The following is a 24,204-nucleotide window of genomic DNA, read 5'->3' on the forward strand; positions in this document are numbered from 1 at the left end:
GAGGAATGTGGCAAACAGTGTTAAGTGACTTACACAGGCTCACAAGTTAATAAGTATCTGAGACCAGTTTTAAACTCGGATCTTCCTGACATTAGGTTCTCTATCCATTGTACTACCATAATCTTTAAGGGCACTTTCAGTCCTAAATCCATATATGCCTATGACCTGGATAAAGAACCTGTTCAAAGTCAGCAAAGGCATCAGTTTGGTGTTCTTGTCACTATATAACACTGCCTTTCAAAAATTTTCTGAGCTACTGGTTTTTCAGTCAGCAAAATAGGGAAATAATACCTATTCTACCAACCTCATAGAATTGCCATTAGGATCAAATGAGATAATTTATGTGAAAGTGCCATGAGACTTAAAAAATAAAAAAAAAAACCTTTCTACTAAGCATAATGGATTATTTCTTTGATAATTCATTAGTCATTCCAAGATTGTTACTTGGCTCCTATACTCTTCAGGTATTATTGTACAGCCCTGTAAAAACTACCACCACCACCTGATTACTCTAATTGGATTCTGGATTAACAAGTAAGGAGGCCATGTTAAAAGAGAGAAGAGGGATTGCTCTAAGTGTAGGGTCTTTTCTAATAAATGAGGCCAAGGCTCTCAGACATCTGGGAATTCAAAGCAAATCCCCAAAGTCATTAAGGATTTGGGGATGTAAATACTGACCACTGAAAAGGAAGAAGTTGGAGTTGGTTTCATCTGTTTCCAGCACTGGCTGAAGGTAGAGAAAACTTAGACCAGATACAGGAGAGTCACTCAAGCCTGTTAGGCCTTTCAGACATCTCCAGTAATATAGACTGAGCAATCTGCTCTGTGACTGGATTCAGTAGACATTTAAAAAATAAGGAGGCATGATAAATGCTTCCTTGTTGTCCCTCCTGCTAGAATGTTTTCATTCTGGTAAGAATTATTTTATTTCTTGTCTTTGCTTCCCCAGCAGTCAGGATAGTGCCTGGCACCCTTAGAGGAATATTGCTTGATTACCTAGCAAGTACAGGGTCAAGAGCCAAAACTGAATGTTTTCCAGTTAGCTTCTCTGTGGAGAAGAGATTTCTTATTGTTGTTCTCAATTATTAAACTAACTTACAACACCAATTAATCTTATATAAATTTAGATTGCTATGACTCAGTTTCCCCTTCAGTCTGAACAAGGTCAAACCCTTAAAGAAATGGAATCTTGAGGCTGCACACTGCAAACCACGGAGAACAGAGAGAAAAGTAGAAAACTCCAGGCCTCCCTTTTTCATCATTACCCTTCTTTCCACCCCATCTACTACACAGGGTTTACTCCTAGTTCTTAAAATGCTTTAGGAGAGAAGGCCCACTTTTTTGAGTTTGTTTAAAATGCATATTCCTTCCCTCTCAACCGGTGCAACCCAACCACTAAAACAAACAGACAAAGCCCAGCAACCCCTGCCAAGGTCTTGTATCCTACAATCTTTCCTCTTCTCCTCCTTCTCCACGGTTTTAAATGATAGGCTATGTGTTCCAAGACTCTTCCCCCAGGCATGATGAGTCAATCATTTCTGCTACGTAGTTTCATTATGCTTAGTTTGAGGTTGACTCCTTACCACCAGAGAGCACTGTGATGTTTGCAAGCAATTCTCGGGGCCAAGGGATTTGGACCAAGAACCACAAAGTGAACACTGGATTAAATGTGGCTGAATTACTGGCTGAAAAAAAGGATTTCCCAGAGTACTACTGCCTGGCTTACCTCTAGTTTTACACATTTGCTCACCCATGGTTCTAATAAATTCTTTTAATGCAACTCTAAACTGTTCTTGTGACAATGTGTAATCTCTCTGTAAAGATTTTTTTTTTTTGGAGGGGGGGTGAGGAGGCACAAGATTCTCTTTTCTTCCTGCTTTTCAGAGACACAATCAATCAAAATTTGATATTTAATCTATTACTATAAAGCATTACTCTAGTATCAAGGGGGAATACCAAGATGTATAAATCTGGTTCCCAACTTCTAGGATTTTATAACTCATTTGGTAAAACAAGACACCAAAAGGAAGCAAGCTGCAATTAGAGTCAGAGGCTCTGGATTCAATTCCTGATTCTTCTACTTACTAGTAGATCATATGGGGATCTCATTTTCCTCTTGTATAAAATGAAGGGAATGGACAAGCTTAGTCCAGAGCTTAGTCCCTTCTGGCTCTAAATAGATGATTCTGCGAACACAGAACAGGTAAATAAAAATCCAATGGAAGAGATGTCACAAAGCAATGCTCAGGATTCACCATCAAATGAATGTTATGCAAAGTAACATGCATTCAACATCCTCAACAAATGGCATCCTGAAATGGATAAAACATTGTGCTTAAAGATGATTAAAAATAATTATTGAGGCACATCCACTGTCTCCTCAAGGAACTTCTATTCTTGTAGGAGAATATGTAGATGTACTTACGTATATCATTGGGAAAGCAGCTCTGATTTTCAAGGACCCGAGTTCAATCTTGAAGATTTCTCAATAATTATTACTCTCTATGGCACCTCCAACCCTCCCAACCCAATCATATGTGAGAACATCTGAATTTGGCTCATTTTCTCTCTCCCCTAAGACTTTTCAGTTTGCTTTCTGCAAGCAACAGAGGCTACCAAGGCACCCAAACTTAAAGCAACTTTATTATAAGGCATGAGGGAATGATTACAAGTATTAGCCCTTATGTGGAACATCTCATCATTTCCACCACTTCCTCTATGGTTTGAGTCACAGAGCCTATCAAGAGACTCACCACCCAGGGACATTCCAGTGAACCTGGTGCTCCTGGATTCCTAGCCCTCCCCTCCAATTCCTTAAGAGTTGCCCACTGCCCCTTTTCTGGGGTTTAGGCCATTCTATTGCTTCCAGTTAGCCTCAGACACTTCTGGCCAGGACTCTTGCGTGGCCTCTGGCTGTTGCAGCTGCCTCACCTTCCTCATTTCTGCCACGTTCCTGGAAGTTGTTCTCTTTCACGGTTCCTCCTTTCAGAATTCTTGCTTTCTCTAGACTTACCTTGGGTTCACAGCATTACAGGAAAGGGAATTCTTTTGTAGAAGACCTGGGTCTCAGGCACCAATTTAGAAAAAAAGATGTTGATTAAGCTGGAGAAGATCTGGAAGAGAGGGCAAGCTGTATGTTAAGATGGCTTGAGTTCTTACCATATGAAGGAACCACTTACCTAGAACAGCCATGAGGGAAGGGGGAAAGAGGAAAAGGGCACTTATAAGGAAAGATTAGACTAGTTCTGCTTGGTCCCAGAGGGCAAATTGGTGGAAACTGTAAAGAGGTGAGTTTTGTTTTTTCCTAACAAGTGCTATCCTAGAGTAGAATGGGTTAATTATGGAAGTAGGGGGTTTTTACTCATTAGAAATCTTCATGCAAAGACTAGATGACCTCTTGTTAGGGGGTACAGTGTAGAATTCAAGTATAATTCAGACTTTGTGTCTTTTGAGGTCCTTTCCAATTCTGAAATTCTGTGAACCTATTGGGGGAAAATAAGATGAAATAGTAATTCAGAGTACATGAGAGCTCTCTTTGAGGAGCTTGATTTGGGAATACTACTTTGACATCAAAGATCAAATATTGTATTACTTTTTTCCACTCTCCTTTTCCCCCCCTCTGTACTTTCTGTCATTATTACCACACAACCATGACTTCCTCTGACAAGCAGATAAAAATCTGGCAAATTATTGAGAAGATTTGGTTAAGTCTTAGAATTCAAGGAACATGAGGGGAGGGGCAGGAGAGAGGGGGCAAAGGAATCGGCACCACACAGTATGTTCATCAGGGACTGGGAGAGAGGAAAGGAGCATAAAACAAGTCAAAGTGGGGTGGGGAACAGAATGAAGTCACAGCTCAGAGGTCAATAGCAGTTAGGAACAGTGGCCCCAAGGAGATTCTCAACTCTAACTACTAGACAGCCCTCTTCTAGTTAATCATTTCCTGTCCTTTCTTCCTCTTCTCCTTTTACCCAAAGAATTGCAACATCAGTCAGTAAAACGACCAACCCAGTCCTCCACCCTCTCCCTTTTCATCAGCTCTGCTCCTAGCTTCATGTATTAATCTTATGTTTACAATGAGCCCTGAATTTGAGTCAGAAATGTTTTTTTTTTTAAATGTACTATTTATTCAGTAGCTACATTTCTGGCACTGTCCAAGGAAAGCCCTCATGGGATTAGCTTCCTACTTTGATGACCCCTTTCAATGATTCCCTTAGAGAATTTGACTTGGCCTAGAAAGTGTACGCAGCTTTGAATTTTTCCCACCACTTGTTTAATTGGTTTCCATGCCTCAAGTTTTTTTTTTCCAATCTGTCCATTTCTAACCATGTCATTCTCCTGTCCAATAAGTTCTACTGGCTGTTTTCACATTGTCCTGGTCCTCAAAAATACAAACTCTTCTACTGAGCATTTAAAGCCTTTTCTAACCCTTCTCTAGTATACTTTCTAGCATATTACTCATGGCTCTTCTTTGAGCATTCTACTGCCCAGTTAAACCAGTCTTCTTGCTGTTATTCACAAAAAGTTCCTTTTCTCTCTCTCTCTCTCTCTCTCTCTGTATAGGTTGTCCATGCCATTCCCTCCTTATTTGTGCCAGAGAGAATTCCCATTACCATCAAATCTTAGCTCTAATGCCATTTCTTCTATCACAGTGCTTGGTATAGTAAATGATTAATAAATACTTTTAAATTGACCATTTGACCACAAGCAAGTCATTTCTCTGGGCCTGTGTTTTCACCTGCAATTAGTGAGCACTGAGCTGCCTAACTTACCCTTGGAAATTCTGTGAAGAAAGCATTTTGTAAACCACAGATCCATCTAAAATGTCATCATTACTATTATTGTAACTGAAACCAGAGTTACTAGATGGCTCTCATTCATATTCCTTTTAAGGGCCCTTCCCTTCCCCATACCCTATCCCTTCTTTTCCAACAAATTCACATTCTACCACCATCCATCATGGTCCAAATCATGCCACCTCTTTAACATTGACCCTGTCAATTTATAGTGAACTTAATCTCACAGAGTTTGTACTTGGAAGGGCCCACAGATGAGGAAACAAGACCAGAAAGAATGAGTTGCCCAAGGTCCTAGAGGTCATAAGGAACAGAACTGGAATTCAATCTCTTCTGCTCATTTTGGTAGTTTAGCCCTTTGATGGATTATAAGACCTTCAAGGTGAGGTATTTTATTTTCTGTCTCTGTTAACCAGAATCTAGCACAGCCTTCAGCAACTGTTACTATCTAAAGATAAAACAAAGAGAATCTTTTTTATTTATTTCCAAGAAGATAGGTGAATAATAATAGAACCTGGGATAAACTAAGTTCATAACCAAGACTGGTGGGTCTAAGAATTGTGGCAAATCTGATCCAGTTGAATCAGAAAAAATGTGTAAGATGCTTTGTCCATCCCCTTTTCCATTTGAGGATCCTGAGAATCTCTAAATGCTGCTTCTGGATTAATGCTCTAGATCACATCTTTCCAGAAGAGTGTTCCTGGTGACAGATTCAAGGATGTGCCTTTTTCCCAGGGCAGTAATGAGTTATAATGAGCAATCAGCATAATATGTATCTCAATAGATCATCCATCTATTATCCACTTTTATGATCAGAGGCTCAAATGGTGAGATTTTTGGATAAAACTGGTTTGCAGGTAAGGTACCATCTTTGACAGATATCCCATCCTCTGTGAAACAAAAAAAAAAGATTCCTAGGCCCCTTCAAATTCTGATCTTCAATCACTAAACTTTTATATAGTACCTACTATATATTAGTAGGGCAAAGAAGGGCAAAAACAATCCCAACTCTCTGGAAGCTCACTTTCTAAAGGGGAAGATAGTACTATATATATATGTATATGCATATACATATATATATGTGTGTATATATATATATAAATATATATATACATATATACATATATATACATATATATATATATATGTATATATATATAAAGATATAGTCGGGATGAATTTGAAAATAAATTACAAGGGGAAGGTGCTTGAATTAAGGGGGAACAGGAAACTTCCTGTAGAAGGTAGGACTTTAGAATGGGCTTAAAAGTAAGCAGGATGGGGACGGCTAGGTGGCGCAGTGGATAAAGCACCGGCCCTGGAGTCAGGAGTCCCTGGGTTCAAATCCGTTCTCAGACACTTAATAATGACCTAGCTGTGTGGCCTTGGGCAAGCCACTTCACCCCGTTTGCCTTGCAAAAACCTAAAAAAAAAATCTCCAAAAAAAGAAAAAAGTAAAGCAGGATGAGCGAGATGAGCAGAGCCAGAATACTGTACACCAACATCGACCCTGACGGACCGGCTCATCCCATCGGTGCAACAATCGGGGACAATTTGGGGCTCTCTGCGATGGAGAATGCCATCTGTATCCAGAGAAAGAACTGTGGAGTTGGAACAAAGACTGTTCCCTTTAATTTAGAAAAACTTGTTATGTAATCTTGCTCTCTGATACTTTGTTTCTTCCTTGAGGATGTGATTCCTTCCATCACACTCAGGATCGGCGGACACACGGACACAATGTAACGACTGGCAGACTGTCTTGGGGGGAATCGTAAAACTCGAAATTAAGAAAAAGTAAGCAGGAGGTGGGCAACGCCCGCGGCCGGCTCGGGGAGGCCCCGTCCGGCCTCGCCTCGGCGGGGAGGGACGAGGGGAGAAGGCCGCGAGGCAGGAGGGGCCGGGGCGCGGCGGGCAGCGGCGCGGGCCCGACGCCGTCCCGCGCGGAGGCTTCTCAGGCAGGGCCGCAGGGCCCGCGGGCAGCGGCGCGGGCCCGACGCCGTCCCGCGCGGAGGCTTCTCAGGCAGGGCCGCAGGGCCCGCGGGCAGCGGCGCGGGCCCGACGCCGTCCCGCGCGGAGGCTTCTCAGGCAGGGCCGCAGGGCCCGCGGCCCCGGCCGCCCCCGCCGCCGCCGGCCTAACTTTCCGGACGCACTTTCCCAGGCTCCGCCCCCCCGCGCTCCGCCGTGCGCCGGGGCGGGGCCGGGCGGGACGGGGGAGGCCCCCCCCGCCCGCCCCGCCGTCAGCCCCCGCCCCCGCCCCCGCGGGAGCGGTTCGCGCAATCCGGAGCTCGGAGCCTCCCGTCCTGCGGAACGGGCTGCCGGGAAGGCCCGGCGGGGCACGTGAGAAAACCCGGCGTGCGGACCGCGCAGTTGTCTTCGCCGCGGAGGGCTGTGGGACGCAACCGCCGCCGCCGCCTGCGCAGCGCCCGGCCGGGAGAGCGCCGAGCCCGGAGCCGCCGCCGGCCCCCCGCCCGGCCATGGAGTGCCCTCACCTCGGCTCCAGCGTCTGCATCGCCCCGGACTCGGCCAAGTTCCCCAACGGCTCCCCGTCGTCCTGGTGCTGCAGCGGTGAGTGCCGCCCGCCGCCCTTCACCCGAGGCCGCGGCTCGGCCGGGCCTGGCCCGCGGGGCGCGGGGCTGCGTGGGCGCGGGGAGCCGGGCCGGGCCGGGCCTCCTTTGTTCCGGCCGGCCGGGGGGAGGCGCTGCCCCGGCCCGGGGGGCGGCTGTCGGGGCGCGCGTGGCCGCGGCCCCCCCTTTGTGCCCGCACGTGCGCCGCCCCGCGCCCGGCTTTGTCTCGGCCCCTCGGGCGGGGGCGCGGGGCGGGGGGACCCCGCAGCCCGGCGGGGGCGGCCGGGAGCCGCCTGAGTCATTGTTGGTGAAGTTGGGGGCCGGGAAGTTGCGAGGAGGAGCCGGCCCGGGAGGCGGCACGCCGCGGCCTCTGCTCGCCCGCTCCCGGAGCGCGGCCGAGGTCGGGGGCGTCCGCCTTCCGGGGGGCGAGCCGCGGCGCGGCCGGGGCGCCGGCTTCTGGGCGGCAGCACCCCCTCATTGTCTCCGTCGGCACCATCGGAGCTGCTCTGGGCACTTCCTGGTAGAGGGCACTGCTGATGCCGCCTCTGCCTTTGTGTGCCATCGAACACATTCTACGTAGTTGTTTGCATTAAAAAAAAACCCTACGGATTTAAGATTAAAAACTCTAGGGAGCGTGTTGTTAGGAAAAAATGACAGTCTGATTAATTTTCTTATTTCAGACTGGAGACAGGATTAGAGGGGACGTAGAATCCTTTACAAAGTTTTTTTTTTATTTCTTGTCAAAACAAAGATTTTTGAAATGTGGATTTGCCTTCTTTAAAAAAATGCACAAAGAAAAATCCATCATATAAGGAAACTATGGCTGGCCTGAAACCTGCAGTTTGTTGGAGCAGAGGTATGCTATTATACTTGCCTTTGTTGAAGGAGATTTTTGTTTTCCTCAGCAAAAATTACAGGTTAGTTTATTTTACAGTTGGATGTTGCAGTTCTTTTGCAAAAGAGAACACATGGAAACAAACTATTTTTCTATTTGTAAAGTTAGCCTTAAAATCTATAGATTAAGCCTGTGTTTTATAGAACTAGAAGGTCCTTGAGCCCAGCCCTCTCAATTTACAAAAATTAGTTTATTTTACAGTTATTTTACAGTTGGATGTTGCACTTCTTTTGCAAAAAGGAACATGTGGAAATAAATCATTTACTATTTGTAAATTTAGTCTTAAAATCTATAGATTAAGCCTGTGTTTTATAGAACTAGAAGGTCCTTGAGCCCAGCCCTCTCAATTTACAAAATTACAGGTTAGTTTATTTTACAGTTGGATGTTGCACTTCTTTTGCAAAAAGGAACATGTGGAAATAAATTATTTACTATTTGTAAATTTAGCCTTAAAATCTATAGATTAAGCCTGTGTTTTATAGAACTAGAAGGTCCTTGAGCCCAGCCCTCTCAATTTACAAAATTACAGGTTAGTTTATTTTACAGTTGGATGTTGCACTTATTTTGCAAAAGAGAACACATGGAAAACAAACTATTTTCTATTTGTAAAGTTAGCCTTAAAATCTATAGATTAAGCCTGTGTTTTGTAGAACTAGAAGGTCCTTGAGCCCAGCCCTCTCAATTTACAAAATTGCAGGTTAGTTTATTTTACAGTTGGATGTTGCACTTCTTTTGCAAAAAGGAACATGTGGAAGTAAATTATTTACTATTTGTAAATTTAGCCTTAAAATCTATAGATTAAGCCTGTGTTTTATAGAACTAGAAGGTCCAGCCCTCTCAATTTACAAATGAGGAAATTGAGGCCCACTGAGAGATAAAGTAATTTACTAGCTCTGGGGTACACAGTGAATGTCTGAGGCAGGATTCAAACTCAGGTCTTAATGACACCAAACCCAGCCCTTTGTTTCCCACATCCCCCTGCCAATTTGGAAATTCAAACCTGAGGATTAGGAAAATTTTCAATTTTAATCTTTACTAAACTAGTTGTTAACCAAGGTGATGGAATTTCCACACCTGTTATCCTTTTTTCAAAAAAAATCATACCAAAGTGTTAAGATAATATACTTTAAACATATTCAGTCTGAAAAAAAAGGAAAATATTATGAAAGTGAACAGATAATGCCATAGGGAGAGTCAGTTGCATCTCCACCAGTCAGATTTCAATTTGTTATAGGAAAGGGGTAAAGAAAAATAAAGCTTTTTTTTTGAGAAATTTAGTAAAATCAAAAGGAAGTACTGTACTTAGGTTGTATAACTTTATTTGCTGAAACAAGAATAAACTTGTAATATTTGGCAAACCATTTAGTGGTAAGGGTAATTTCTGGCCATTAGGTAGGATAGAATCTTTATATCTTGCCTCAGGTCTTGCTTCCATTCTCTTTAAAAATTGTTAATGGTGTTGCTGGTTACTTGGATCTGTTGACCCAACATGGCAAGTTATTACTTGAGAATCTTTTTTTTCCTATTTGAATGCTTCTTAACCATTGGGCCCCTGAATTTTTTATTAGGGCTGTGAAAATCCATAAAGTAAACAAATCAACTCTAGACTAAATAGCAGTACTGTAAAAATATGCATTTATATATATATGTATATGTGTATATATATATATATATATATTCATTTCCAAATGTGTTCTGTAGCTGTTATGTTTAAAAACAAATTAATTGGAAATAATCAAATTTTTTTGTCCAGGAAAAGTATATAAACAGTGAATTTTGAATGGGGAATCCATGAAATATTTTGTCCTTAAAAATGGCTCCTCATACTTGATAAGGGCGATTCTACTTTATGATAATGAATTAAGGCATATTTTACATTGACTTCCCATCTCAACATCCCATGTTTTAGTTGTTCATACCTGGAGTGGTGCTCTGGTTTGATCTTAATTGTTTTAACAAGATCCTGCCTGTTTCAGTGACTACTAATTACACTAAAAATTAAATTCAGTAAATTATTGTGTCACAGAATCATAGGATTTTTAACCATCCCATAATTTTAAGATGGTTAGATCTTGATAATGAAGTCATACATAACTAATCTTGGATTGCTCTGATTTATAAGCTTTCAGAGTAAGAGAATAGAGTGCATGGTGCCTGATGCCTTTGAGGTACCCATTGCTAGATGAGTTTCTAATTATGCCTTTTAAAAAGAAAATCCTTTTTTAGAATGGGAACAATAAGACATAATGTTATTCCAGTTTTTTTATTTCCCTTCACATAACAGAAGTGTCTAATAAAGGAAGCTACCTAACAAAAATGTCCTCTCAGAGTTTAAATGGAGCCCTACACCTACTTTATGTTGAATTCTGGATTGAATGATAGTAATAGTAAAGATCTTTATGGTGTATATTTCAAAATAAAGTGTTATTCATTTTTGTGCATTCTGTACAACACTGTACTCAACTGTAATTATTGTATTTTTTCTTTTTGTCATTTGACAGACACTTAATTTCTTTTTATCAGACATCTGCCCCTGAGAACTATTCAGGGTTCAGACACGGGTAGCTAGGATCAATAATATCTTGATAGAAGCTTGCAAAGCTTTTGAAATGTATAAATCATGAAGATTGTTAAAACCAAGGGAACTTTAAAGTATCCTGACAGAGGTAACTTTTAAGAAGAATGTTAGAAGAGGTGATATAGCACACTTGGGTTTTTTTTAATCCTCTTTGAACTTTAGATTTGGGGTATCTTTTAATCATTCTTAAGATTCAGTAAAATTTTTGGTGGCTTGTGTTGAAAATGAACACTCAGGATTCATGTGAAGAAACGATACCAACTATTTTGATGGCAGCAAGAATAAATTTATATTGTTAGATATGAAAATCACCTAGATGGAATAATTATTTTGTTATATTTTCCCCTCAGATTTTAATACTTAATTGTTGAAAAGCATCTGTTTTCCAGTCTTCCAGAGGGCAGGGAAGAATTTTTTTTCTTTCTTGCTATCCCAAAGGGTAGGATTAGTTATTTATGCATCATAGATGACAAGTTGTCACTGTCTTGCTCTGATTTTAAGCCAATCAGATTTATGTTGAGGATGCTACTCTTTGGGTGGAATAATAATGCCTTACATAATAGCGTCATGGGATTTAGGAGGGATATTGAGAAATCTTCTGATCAGGAAAGATAGAGGAAGTGATTTGCCTGTGATTCCTCAGGCAGTAAAGAGGTCCTCTATTCCAAGTCTTTCCACTTTGGGTATTATAGTTACACTTGAACTAATGAAAAAACTGGACTTCAGAGAAGTTGAATGACTTATTCAAGGTCACCCAGCTAGTTGTGACATGGACTGATTCTGAGTCTGTTCATAATCATTGCCTCTGGAATTGACATTATGCTGCAAGTAATTACAAAAGAAATCTTTTTTTTTAAAGTTTTTGCAAGGCAATGGGGTTAAGTGACTTGCCCAAGGCCACACAGCTAGGTAATTATTAAGTGTCTGAGGCCGGATTTGAACTCAGGTGCTCCTGACTCCAGAGCTGGTGCTCTATCCACTGCACCACCTAGCTGTCCCAAGAAATTAATTCTTCACAAAATATTTCCCCCATCTTTCCTCCTGGGATGATACTGCCAATACAAGAGTAAAGTAAATAGAATTCTTTGACTTGCCACTGAGCATGTGACCATCTGCAAAGCTGTTAACACCACATGCCTGGAGCTGAAAGGATAGGCATAAGTAATGGGCATAAAAGGAATGTAATAGATTATTCCCTTTACAGGCATTTGTATGAAATGTATTCCTTTTGAACCTGGTAAAATCATGTGTTTTTTTTTTCAAATTTGATACATTATTAAATGCAGCAATATGAAGTGAGTTTATGGGGCTAGGTAGATAAATATGCAAAAATTATAAATGATTGGAGACAAAGAAAATTAGATGGGATGATTTCTGGAAAGCTACTTCGTATGAGAATTTTAAAAATAAAATTCAAGTATTGTCTGGTAGCTTGATATTAAAAGAATATTTTTAGTTTTGTTAATCATGTCCCATTTCTTCTTCAAAGAAGACATAGGTTCCAGGGCAGCTGGGTGGTTTAGTAGATAGAGCACTGTACTTGGAATCAGGAAGATTCCTTTTTATGAGTTAAAATTTGGCTTCAGACACTTACTAGCTCTGTGACTAGTCAAGTGACCTTGTGGCAACTCACTGTACCCCATTTGTCTCAGTTCCTTAGTATTATAAGAAAATAGAGAGGGACATGACAAACTATTCCAATATCTTTGCCAAGAAAATCCCAAATGGGTCAGAAAGAGTCAGATACAACTGAAACAACTCAACAACAGTAGGTACTTTGGCCTCTGTTTCTGTTGCTTTAAAAAAAATCTTTTGAAAACTGGTTAGAGGGGTGGCTAGGTGGCACAGAGTGGATAGAGCACCAGCCTTGGAGTCATGAGTACCTGAGTTCGAATCCGCCCTCAGACACTTAATAATTACCTAGCTGTGTGGCCTTGGGCAAGCCACTTAACCCCATTGCCTTGAAAAAAAAATCTAAAAAAAACTGGTTAGAAACTATTTTCAAAATAGTGTACTGTCAAACATAGACTAAGCTGAAAAAAATACCAGAAAGCTAGTGGGTTTTTTTTTGGTCCCTTAATACATTTCCTGTGGGTTTTTTTTCTTAATTCTCTAGAGGAATAATAGTAACTTGCATATATATATAGCATTAAGGTTCAGGAAGCCTTTTTCTTTAAATATCAGGTAGGTAGAGCAAGTATATTAGCCTTATTTTACAGATTAGGAGACTGATTAGGAAGATTTTTTTTAAAGTTACCTAGATATCCTATATCCCTTATCTTACTCCTCCAGAGAGTCATCCCTCAATAGCAATTTTATCTAAAGAGAGAGAGAGAGAGAGCAAAAATAAATAAAATTAATCAATACATTGGAAAGAAATCTGACATATGCAATTGTGCACACCTGTGAACAGAGGCACCTCTCTGTACAGAGGCAGTTAGATGATATAGTGAATGGGGGTGTCAGTAAAACCGGAGGTCAAATCTTGCCTCAGGCAAGATACAGCTGTATGACCCTGGACAAGTCACTTAACTTTTGTCTCAGTTGTCTTCTACTATAAATGAGAATGGTAATATTGCCGACTTGGAAGGGCTATTGTGAGGTTCCTATGAGATACTGTTTGTAAAAAAGCACATAATCCAAATCCTGGCAGATAGTTGGAACTATCATGTTTATCCCCTTCCTGTTGTCTTCCTAAAGAAGGGAAGGATGTAATCATTCTCATTATGCAGTGTACATTCTATTTTTTGTTGTTCTTTATTGTTTTGATGGTTCTGCCTAGTTTATTTTGTATGAGTGCATTTTCCCCTGCTTCTCTTCATTCTTTCTTACAGAATAGTAATAATGTAGTTATGTTCATATATCATGAATGAAACTCTAAAATTAACAAGATGACATGTTTTGCTGCTATAAGATGTAAGTTATTACAAGGACATTATAAATGAATATTGATAAGTAATATTAGAATCATAATATTTGGAACAGGAGGGAATATTTAAAACCATTTCCTTCAAACCCATCTTTTTAAGATGAAAAATTACTTTGCTTAGGAAACTTAGGGGGAGTTAATTGATTTGTTTGAGAGATTTTTCTTTTTTCATTGAAGAAGAGAAAAATGTCAATAATTTTAATTTAGGGGCGGCTAGGTGGCGCAGTGGATAGAGCACCGGCCTTGGAGTCAGGAGTACCTGGGTTCAGATCCGCTCTCAGACACTTAATAGTTACCTAGCTGTGTGGCCTTGGGCAAGCCACTTAACCCCATTTGCCTTGCAAAAACCTAAAGAAAAAATAATAATTTTAATTTATTTGGAATACATAGGCATTTTCCAATCTTACATTTTTTTCTGAGCTTTGCTTTTACATTCCCACATTTATTGGTCCCCTTTAATAAATTTGTAACTTTCTTATGAGGCGTTATACTCCATCTTGTTAGTAGAATGAACTTTGGAATCAGGTAGCTGTTTGAGGTGAAAACAGTTTAGCTTGTAATAAATGGAAGAGGTTGATAGGCTTTCAAGCAGGGACTGATAGTTTTTCATTTTTTCTTAGATTAGTGACATGTTCTTTGATCCATGGTTTAAAACTGTTCTTTTATTTATTTATTTTTTTTTTTTTAAAGATTTTGCAAGGCAGTGGGGTTAAGTGGCTTGCCCAAGGCCACACAGCTAGGTAACTATTAAGTGTCTGAGAGCGGATCTGAACCCAGGTACTCCTGACTCCAAGGCCGGTGCTCTATCCACTGCGCCACCTAGCCGCCCCCAAAACTCTGTTCATTTAAAAAAAGATAGTAACAGTTTGTTTATCTTACCCATAGGTTGGCCTATGTTCAAATCATTCAGGAGGTTCTGAAATGCAATAAACAATGCAATTTGACAACGTTTGTACTTGTTTTAAATGTCATTTTAGCCCAGAACAACTAAATTATCCATTTCAGTTGAATTCTGTATTCTTTTAATTTCTGGGACATTTCTTGAACTTTTGCTTACTAATTAAAACTTAAAAAGATGAAGACCATCAATCTCTCAGTTGATTAGTGTCTGAACATATAGATATCTATAGTTTTTATTGCTTTTCTCATTCAAGTTAAGATGTTTTACAGGTTAGGAGAACTGAAGAAAACAAAACTTAAAAGCACTATAATGTAATTAACTATTGCCCTTGTAGTTTTTCCTGTTTTATAAATTGTGAAACTGAGACAAAGGTCAAATAATTTATTTAACCCTTTTAGGCAGTGAAAGTAATAATTACAGGTTTAAAACTCTTGAGTCTTAATTTTTAATTTCATTTTAATCATAGTTTTGTGGGGAAAATAATATTTTATCATTTAATAACAATGCTTTTCTTTTTCTGAATTTAAAATTCTGCTTTTGGAATCATATAGGAAGAAACCTTTGAAGTTAGTTATTATAAAGAGTTTTTCAATTCTCTCATTTTTGTAGTCCTTCCATTTTATTGATTAATAATCACCTGCAGGTAATTTTTAAGATGGATATGTTATACAGGTTAAATGGACAAGTTATGGTCAAGTCATCTGCTTTGTGCCAGACTGGAACTACAAAGAATGCCACCCAACAGTTTCTGCTCTCAAAGTAGGTCAAGATAGTACAAGCTATAGTCAGAGATTGTGTAGTTCAGGTAATATGGTGAATAAAAAGAACTCCATACAAATGCTTATATCAAACACTTTTGACATGGTAAAACAGGTGTCAAACTTGCAGTTTCTGCAAGCGAGCTTCTGCAAAATTCAGGAGTGCAGCCCAAACCAAATTAAAATGTAATTGGAAAATGTTGAACAAAATAAATTAAAATACAATACAGTATAAAGTTAATTTGTGGTTTTCTGAGTCGCTATGTAGATTTTTCTATTTGAGTTTGACACCACTGATTAAAAAAGTAATTCATTTAAAAATACTTTGCTTTCTAATTTATTAAGCATTTGGTTATTGAGTTCAGTTGTTTCTGATTTCTCATTATCTATTCTGATTTACTATTTTTAAATAGATTAGACCTAGTGTTTTCATTGGTAGGGAATTCTCAGGTGAGAAAAACCTCTTTACCAATAGAGGTCAGCACCTTCGCTGCAATTTATAGGTCTTAATTGTCGAGATTCTAGTCTATAATATTAAAAGGATAAATGACTTGGCCCAGGATTACACAGCCAAGTCTTGCTGGGTTTTTGTTTGTTTGTTTGTTTTGTTTTGTTTTAGTTTTTGCAAGGCAAATGGAGTTAAGTGGCTTGCCCAAGGCCACACAGCTAGGTAATTATTAAGTGTCTGAGGCTGGATTTGAACTCTGGTTCTCCTGACTCCAAGGCCAGTCTATCCACTGTGCCACCTGGCTGCCCCATCACTACTTATTTTTTAAACAATATTAAATAGTTTTGTATACTGTAAGCTCTGTTGAGTATTTCTTTGTTCCTATCATTTCCCTTGATATCCTAGATCTTTTTCCGACAACTGAATTTTATTATGTTGTTTAACCTCATAATAATAATTCTTGATAATTTGAATTAGCTTTAAATCTCTAAATTTAGTATTGTATTCTTTTTTATTGTGTTGATGCAGTGAAGATATGAACCCTATTTTCCTCCAATTAATTTTTTTAATTCTTTAGAGAGTTTTATAATTGTATCTATATAAGATTTGAGTATGTCTTTTTTTTAAAGATTTTATTTATTTTGAGTTTTACAATTCCTCCCCCCAATCTTACTTCCTTCCCCTCCCCCCCACAGAAAGCAATTTGTCATTGAGTATGGTCTTCTTATATTTGACACTCAGATTGGGACTTTCCTTTTTAATTGCTTCTTCCTAGGGTTTGCTATTAATGTACAGGAATGTAATTGAATTTTTCTTTATCCTATTAATATTGCTGAAGATATCAATTATCTTCTAAATCTAGGATTTTTTTTTTAGTTAAGCCATCATGGTAAAAACTAATAAGAATAATTTTCTCTCCTTTTTGCCCTTTATTTTCCCTCTTAGTACTGCTAGTATTCTAGCATTGTGCTGGTACTCTGGCATTTTAAAAGAGACATTCTTGCTTTTATTCTTACATTATTAGGAAAACTTGCTGTGTTTCCATGTTACATATTAGTAGTTTAAGTCCTATGCTTATATTTGTATATAGTATTTTGGTATAATTGAGTATTCTACTTTGATGAAAGCTTTTTCTTCAATTGTTACAACTGTATGGTTTTGAATGTTTTTGTTTTTAAAATGACTAATTGTTAATTTTCCTCCTACTGTTGAATGATGTTTGAATCCTTAGAACAAATGGAATTTTATGCAGTGTAATTTTTGGATATATTGTATATGGTATTTTTGCCAAGATTTTGTTTTAAATTTTAAAATTGATTTTCACTAATAATTGATTTTTGTGTGTGTTCATATTTATGTCTGTGTGTATTTTTTTCTTTGCTTTATCGTTGCCTAATTTAGGCATTATTAGGACTCTGGTTGTTTCCCCAAAGAACCTCCTATTTGAGAGGATTTATTGGAGAAACTTGAAATTATTTGGGAAAAAGTTAGGTTTAAACTGGAGCATCTTAATCTGAGGTTTAATAGATTTCAGGGAGTCTGAATTTGAATAGGTTAAAAAAAAGTTCCATCTTTATTTTCTGTAACTTCTGTGGAACATTAGTCTTAGAAGAGGTTTATAAGCTTCACCAGTCTTCTAAAGGAGTCTATAAATACACAAAAAGAGTTAAATACTCATGATTTAGACCAGATTATGATATACTACAACCCTAAATGGATATGTGCCCAGAATATTAAAAGTCATACCATTTTTAAAGTCAGTAGAGAACTAGATCATAGAACTTTGACAGCTGTGGAGATGAATCCTTAACTAGACAAGGTATAGACATTATCACAAAAGATAAAATAGATAACTTCAGTTACACAAAATGAAAAGACTTATACATATAAAATCGGTGCAGTAAAAAAAGGAAGCAGTTGTCTGGGAAAATATCATTGTCTCATATCTCTCTGTTAAGAATCAAATGAGATAGCATATGTAAAGCTTTGCAAAATCTGACTCTTTAGATTATTCTGATAGTCAAGATAATGTAGATAACTTATATGACAAAAGCTATTGAAATAGATAAGAGGTCTAAGTATATAAGAGATCTCAAAAGAATTGTGTGTTGTTAGCAACCATATGGAAGTTGCTTTTTTTCCCAAATAACAAATTAGAGTCATGCAAGTCAGAACTACTCTGAGATTTCACCTCTCACCCTGCAAACTGACAAATTTAACAAAATATGGAAACAGTTAATGTTTAGAGGAGTTGTGGAAAGAGATGCACACACATTGTCTATTGGTAAAGTTCAGTCATTTTGGAAAGCAATTTGGAATTATAAGAAAATCATAAATATCCATAGCCTTTGACTCAATACTTGTTTTGTGTGTTGTGTGTGTGTGTGTTGTGTGTGTGTGTGTGTGCTTCAATGAAATTCATTGATAAAAATAAAAAAAGTCATTGGTAATTAAAAAAAATACTTGGTACAGCATCACTCTATAATGGTAAAGAATTGGAAAAAGTAGATAATCCCTTTCATTGGGTGTGGCTATACAAATTGTGGCACATAAATATTATGGACTTGTTCCTGTATAACCTGCTGACTCATGGAGCTTTCAAACTGGATGTTTCATAGGAATCTTAAACTTAAGACCAAAACATAAGAAACATATTAATCATGTTGTGAAAGAAGAATCAAATCAAAATGTGGAAAAAATGAGGGGGGAACCCCCTAATTCATAATTGAAAATAAAAAACTTTGGTCTACATTCAAACTCCATAGTTCCTTCTCTCGAGTGTGAATAGTATTTTCCATCTTAAGTGCTTTAGACTTTTCTTTGATTATTGTACTGCTGAGATAAGCAAGTTCATCATAAATGATTATCACACAGTGTTGCTCTTAATGTGTATAATATTTTTCTGGTTCTGCTCATTTCGCTCAGCACCATAATTTTTTTTTTTTGCAAGGCAAACGGGATTAAGTGGCTTGCCCAAGGCCACACAGCTAGGTAATTATTAAGTGTCTGAGACCAAATTTGAACCCAGGTACTCCTGACTCCAGGGCCAGTGCTTTATCCACTGCGCCACCTAGCCACCCCACCATAATGTTTTAATTGTACTCTTTCTAAAGTTTTCCCCATGCCATTTTCCTCACTGCTTCCTAAGGGATTTTCCTAATGCAAAGTTTTACCCTAGTTATTGCTTAACTATGAAAAAAACTATTGGCTCTTCCCATCACCTCTAGGATTAAATATAAAACCTTCTGGAATTTAAAACTCTTCACCATAATACCTGGCTTCTTCCTGCATTTCCAGTTTTCTTACACATTATTCCCCAATGTACTCAGGTCAAGCTTTGCTGACCTCCCTCATTTACTGCTTCTATAAGACTAGGGGGTTGAGGTCGATAGCCTCCAAGGTACCTTCCAACTCTCTACTATAATCTTACTTACTATTCCTTGCACATGCTAGACTATCTCCTGTCTGAGCTTTTGTACAGACTGTTTTCTGTGTCTAAAATGCTCCTTACCTCTTGAAATTTCCTGGCTTCCTTTAAGACCCAATTTAAGCAAAATCTTTTTCTTCAAGACTCCTTTACTTATCCCTTCTCCTTTAGCTAATAGTGACCCCTCTTCTAAGTTTATCTTATATTCTATGAGTCTTGTATGTCTGTCCTTATGTAAATGTAAAATTCCTCATTAGATATAAGAATTTTATCCATTAGAATGTAACCTCCTTGAGGACAAGTAGTTTTGGCTTAGCACATAGGAGACACTTAAATATTGGTTGGTTTTTTTTGTTTGTAGTGAAGGATGGGTGTGATGAATATAGAAAAACTTAGGAAGCTTTATTTAAACTGATACAAAGGGAAACAAATTGAATTAAGAAAATAACATATCCAAGGACTACAAGATTGTAAATGGAAAGAACGATAAAATGAAAACTAACTGTTATAAGGAGTAAGTGACCAAGCTTGACTCCAAAGAAGAGAGATGAAAATGCACCTCTTCTTTTGCAGAGCTGAGGGACCTATCAGTATGGAATATTACACATGATGTCAGACTTGATTGACTTTTGTGTTGTTTTAGATTTGCTGAATTCTATCCTTGGGGTAGGAGATGAAACATCATGAAAATGTAGAAACATTATATAAATAATTTTTTAAAGTACCCCCCCTCATCTCTGATGTATTTTTTTTTGTATTTGCTGACTTTTAGGCAAGTGTGGTTTATACATGATACACTGGCTCCTAAGACCTTAAACTTATACCTCCCTTTTTATGTTAGGACCCATTTTAAGGGGAGAATCCTGTCCATGAGAAGTTCTCAGATGAAAGACTCCAAAGCACAAAAAAGAATTCAGCTTTTTAAATCAAAGCAAAAAAAAAATAAAATAAAAAAGCTAAATCTTTATACTTGCACAAGGCTTATTTAACTTCACTGCTAAGCAGACTGTTTGGTAGAAGAAGTGGAATATGTATTCCTTTAACCTTCTCCTTCTATGTACCAAGCTCTTGTATGATAGCTGAGCTATATGTATGTCTAAAGAGTCAAATTTCTTAATTTTGACAGATGGACTTTTTAATTTTTTAGGGAGAGGGAAGAAAGTGGTTTATTCACATTTTAAAATCAAATAACATCGCAATAGGAGACCTCATGGACTGAAATCCATGACCATGTGGGAAGCCAGCAGGGCCAGATGCCCCCTCTTTCTTGCTCTGTAGGCATTTGAACTTGCTATGTTCTACATAATGACACATTTTGGGCCACAAGCCATTCAAGCTTTTTTGGTTTATTTTAAAATAACTAACTTCTAAAGTTTGTTTGCCAAAAAGACCTGTGAGTCACTTGCAGATTTAATTTCTTTGCATGTAGAGATTGAAGAATGGGTAGATAATTGACTCAGAATATTAAATTCTAAACAATTTAAGGAAATACTATAGTGGAATTTAGATTTTTAAAATAACTGTACTTAAATTAACTTTGTTAATAAATCATCAGCATCTTTCAGTTCTATTTTTTCTTAATGAAAAATCATAGTAGTTTAAATAGGTTCAAACTTAAATCCTAAAAATTTAGTTCTGTGTTAGATTTTAGAACACCAATAGAATATCTGTGCCCTCCAAAATGGAATTTATTGCTTGTATTGAAAAATTTGATTCACATCAGGAGCCCTGTTTGCATCAGGCTACTTGAATAAAAATTCTTACTCAGATTCAGCTTCTCTGATGAACAGAGCAAAATATTGTTACTGTTATCAGAGTGAACAAAAAGGAAGCAAAACCAATGGGGTCTGACTCAGCTCTGTTAACCAAGCCACAAGTGGGCAATTGAATTTGTATGCATGTGAAAGAAACATAGTTATAGGATCATTTGGATTGCTGCAATTGTAATTTTTTTAAAAACTGGCTTAGTTCCCTTTTATCTTCCATCTTCCATCAGCATAGCTAAGTTAGGTTTATTGAACTTTATTTTATGCTCAGAGGTAACTTAAATTTTTAAAAAATTTAATACCCTTAATTTATTTGGAAAAAAATACACCTTAAAATCTCTATATCATAAACATCTGAATAAAAATTATAGCAATGCTTAGTGAGTATTTTAGTCTCTGCCTAAATTATCTCTCCTTAACCCCTCTACCCAATTCTACAGAAATCTAATCAGGACTGCTGAAAGTGACTAATTCAGTGTAATTCTTGAAGGACCCCAGCATGTGTGTGTGTGTGTGTGTGTGTGTGTGTGTGTGTGTGTGTGTGTGTGTGTGTGTCCTTAAGAGTTCATTTGGTTGAGGATTACAAAGGAACACTTGATAATGTGTCTCAGATCAAGGCTCATTTCAGAGAGGTGAATGTTTAAGCACCTCAAACTCAGTGGCATTCTCAGCAATTGAAGCACACCTTCCAGTTTCTTATCAATTTCTTGTTAACTGATAATTCCTTTCCAATTTTCCTTTAGTTTTAGTGGAATTAAATACCTTCATTGTATACTAATGATTCTCTGTTCAGTAGACATTGAACTTGGAGTTGCAGTGGGAATGGGTGATTATGAATAGAACCTAAAAGCTCAACTGTTTTGGAGCACTCTGTAGGTTACATATCACTGTTGATTGCTATTATAGAAGATGCAGCTATTGTTTTGGATTGGAATTTTGCATCTCATTTCTGTATACTTTACCAGATGATAGGTGACTTCTGGGCCTTTGCTTTTAAGTGGGCATGAGAAAGTGAGAAATGCTCTGCATTTTTTTAATAACAGTATACCAGATTTGCTGGCTGCATACAGAACTGGTCTTCAGTCCGGGGACTGTGCGTCTGTGGAGATAGGGAAACAAAATATTCCCTTCTCCCAACACAACAGGTTGCTGCTAGTAGTGACTATTACAATAGCAAATACTGCTTGTTCGTTTTCCTCTTATTCAAAGCCTGACATTGCAAGGCAGTGGCAGCAAGGACAGATTCAGAATGAATTAAGGTTGGAGGCAGCAAAATCATTATAGGTAAGCAAGGCAAAGACATCATGAGAGCCTTGGAGGAGGTGGGATTCATAGAGGCCCCTGAGTAACCAGGTAATTCCTTCTCTCCATCTTCTTTGGAGGATTGGGCTGCTGTAGTGACTGAGAGATTGAGGGAAAGGCATGGAGTAACCAGGATTGGACTGGTCAGTCTTAATCTGGAATCAAGATGGGTGAGAGAGATGGCTAGTTTAAAGTAGTGTTATGGCAGCAGCGGCAGACAATCTATGGAGAAGTCCCTGGGAGAAATAATCAGTCTCTTTATAAGAGTAAAATTTGAATCAACAGATGAAAAATAATTTTAACAATTGACCTAAAGAGTTAGCAGTGCTAAAAAAAGAAGTAAAAAATTGAGCCTACTTTCTGAAATAAATATCCAAAAAAAATAATCAACTATGAGAAGAATGAATAAACAAATTATTATTAATCACCTGCTTTGTATCAGGGACTGAGAATATAAAGACATGTAAAAAATAAAACATTCTATGTCCTTAAGGAATTTATATTCTATTAAGGCAAGTAATAGATATTGTTTCGTACAAAATGAATAGGAGATGATTTGCCCATTAGCTCTAGTTTCTAGAGAGATCAGAAAAGGCTTCATGTTAAAAAAAAAAAAGTCCTGTGCTAGAGTTGATCCTTGAAGGAAAATAGGAATTCTAAGAAGCAGAGGTAAGAGAATTTATTCTTGGCATGAGGAGGAACTGAGAGAAGGGAGATGGAATATAATAAATGTGGAAGAGTAAGAAGTCTAACTTGGCTGAACTAAAGAGTTTGTGAAGGGAATATAAAATAACAAGGCATAAAATGTAGATTGTTACCTTTTTGTGAAAAGTTTTGTCAAATAGAAGATTGATTCAGAAACCTATGAGGAGGATAATAATGCATAGGGAAGTGGCTATAAAAGGAATATCATAAGATAATAAATTTAGAACTGAAAGATGCCTTAGAGATCCTGTAATCTAACCCCACCTCATTTTAAAGATGAGAAAACTGAGGCTTAGGAACATCATCTCCAAATGGGGTAGATGGATATCAAGATATGAACAAAGAAGCAAAAATTGAAAGTGTAAAATCAGTGGAGTGAAATTGTTCTGCTTACTTCTATAGGTGACTTCTCACAGTTTTTTGTGAAGAGGAAAAAAGTGCTTATTCCCTCTTCTCCTTGCTTCCCAACTTTCCCATTTCTGTCAAAAGTACTACTACTACTGGGTAGTCAATCCGGTTTGCAACTTTACTGTTATCTTTGAAACTATTTATACTCACCTCACATATCCAATCTGTTGTCAAGTCTTTGTGACTTGATGACATCTCCCATTTATGGGAGGAGATATCTAGATATTTATCACCATATTTACCACCATAGTGAAAGCTTCTTGCCTGTACTATTGCAGTAGTCTCCTCATTTGTCTTCCTCCCTCAAATCTCTTCCCATTCCAGTCCATTCTCTAAAAACATTTAATTTCTAGAGCTATTTATTTATTTGTTTGTTTGTTTGTTTATTTTAGATTTTTGCCAGGCAATGGGGTTAAGTGACCCAAGGCCAAACAGCTAATTATTAAGTGTCTGAGATCAGATTTGAACTCAGGCACTCCTGACTCCAGGGCCAGTGCTCTATCCACTGTGCCACCTAGCCGCCCCCAGAGTTATTTTTTTAAAAAGCATTTTACCCCCTAACTCAGAAAATTCCTCATTACCTCCCAGATCAAATATGAAATCCTCCATTTGTCATTTAAACCATTTCACAATCTTTCTGTCTTTCCAGTTTTTACCTTGCTCTCCCTGTCATTTATACTAACGTTTATACCAACATACTTGGAAGCGATATTCATTCTTCTTACTC

The 24,204-nt window shown here is 38.1% G+C and overlaps 1 protein-coding gene across 2 annotated transcripts in view; it reads left to right on the forward strand.

The window, feature by feature from the left end:
- Positions 1–7,052: 7,052 nt before the first annotated feature.
- Positions 7,053–24,204, forward strand: part of USP3 (ubiquitin specific peptidase 3) — a 103,267-nt gene continuing 86,115 nt past the window's right edge. Inside the window, exon 1 of one of the 2 annotated variants that reach the window (XM_074234357.1) lies at positions 7,053–7,361. In XM_074234357.1, the coding sequence (XP_074090458.1) occupies positions 7,271–7,361 (91 nt within the window). In that variant the 5' untranslated portion in view covers positions 7,053–7,270. Of the gene's footprint in view, positions 7,362–7,823; positions 8,217–24,204 lie in introns of those variants that run through there. The other variant, XM_074234358.1, reaches the window with a different exon arrangement.

The sequence above is a fragment of the Macrotis lagotis genome, chromosome 4 (genome assembly GCF_037893015.1).
Source record: "Macrotis lagotis isolate mMagLag1 chromosome 4, bilby.v1.9.chrom.fasta, whole genome shotgun sequence".
In the NCBI taxonomy this organism is placed as follows: domain Eukaryota; kingdom Metazoa; phylum Chordata; class Mammalia; order Peramelemorphia; family Peramelidae; genus Macrotis; species Macrotis lagotis.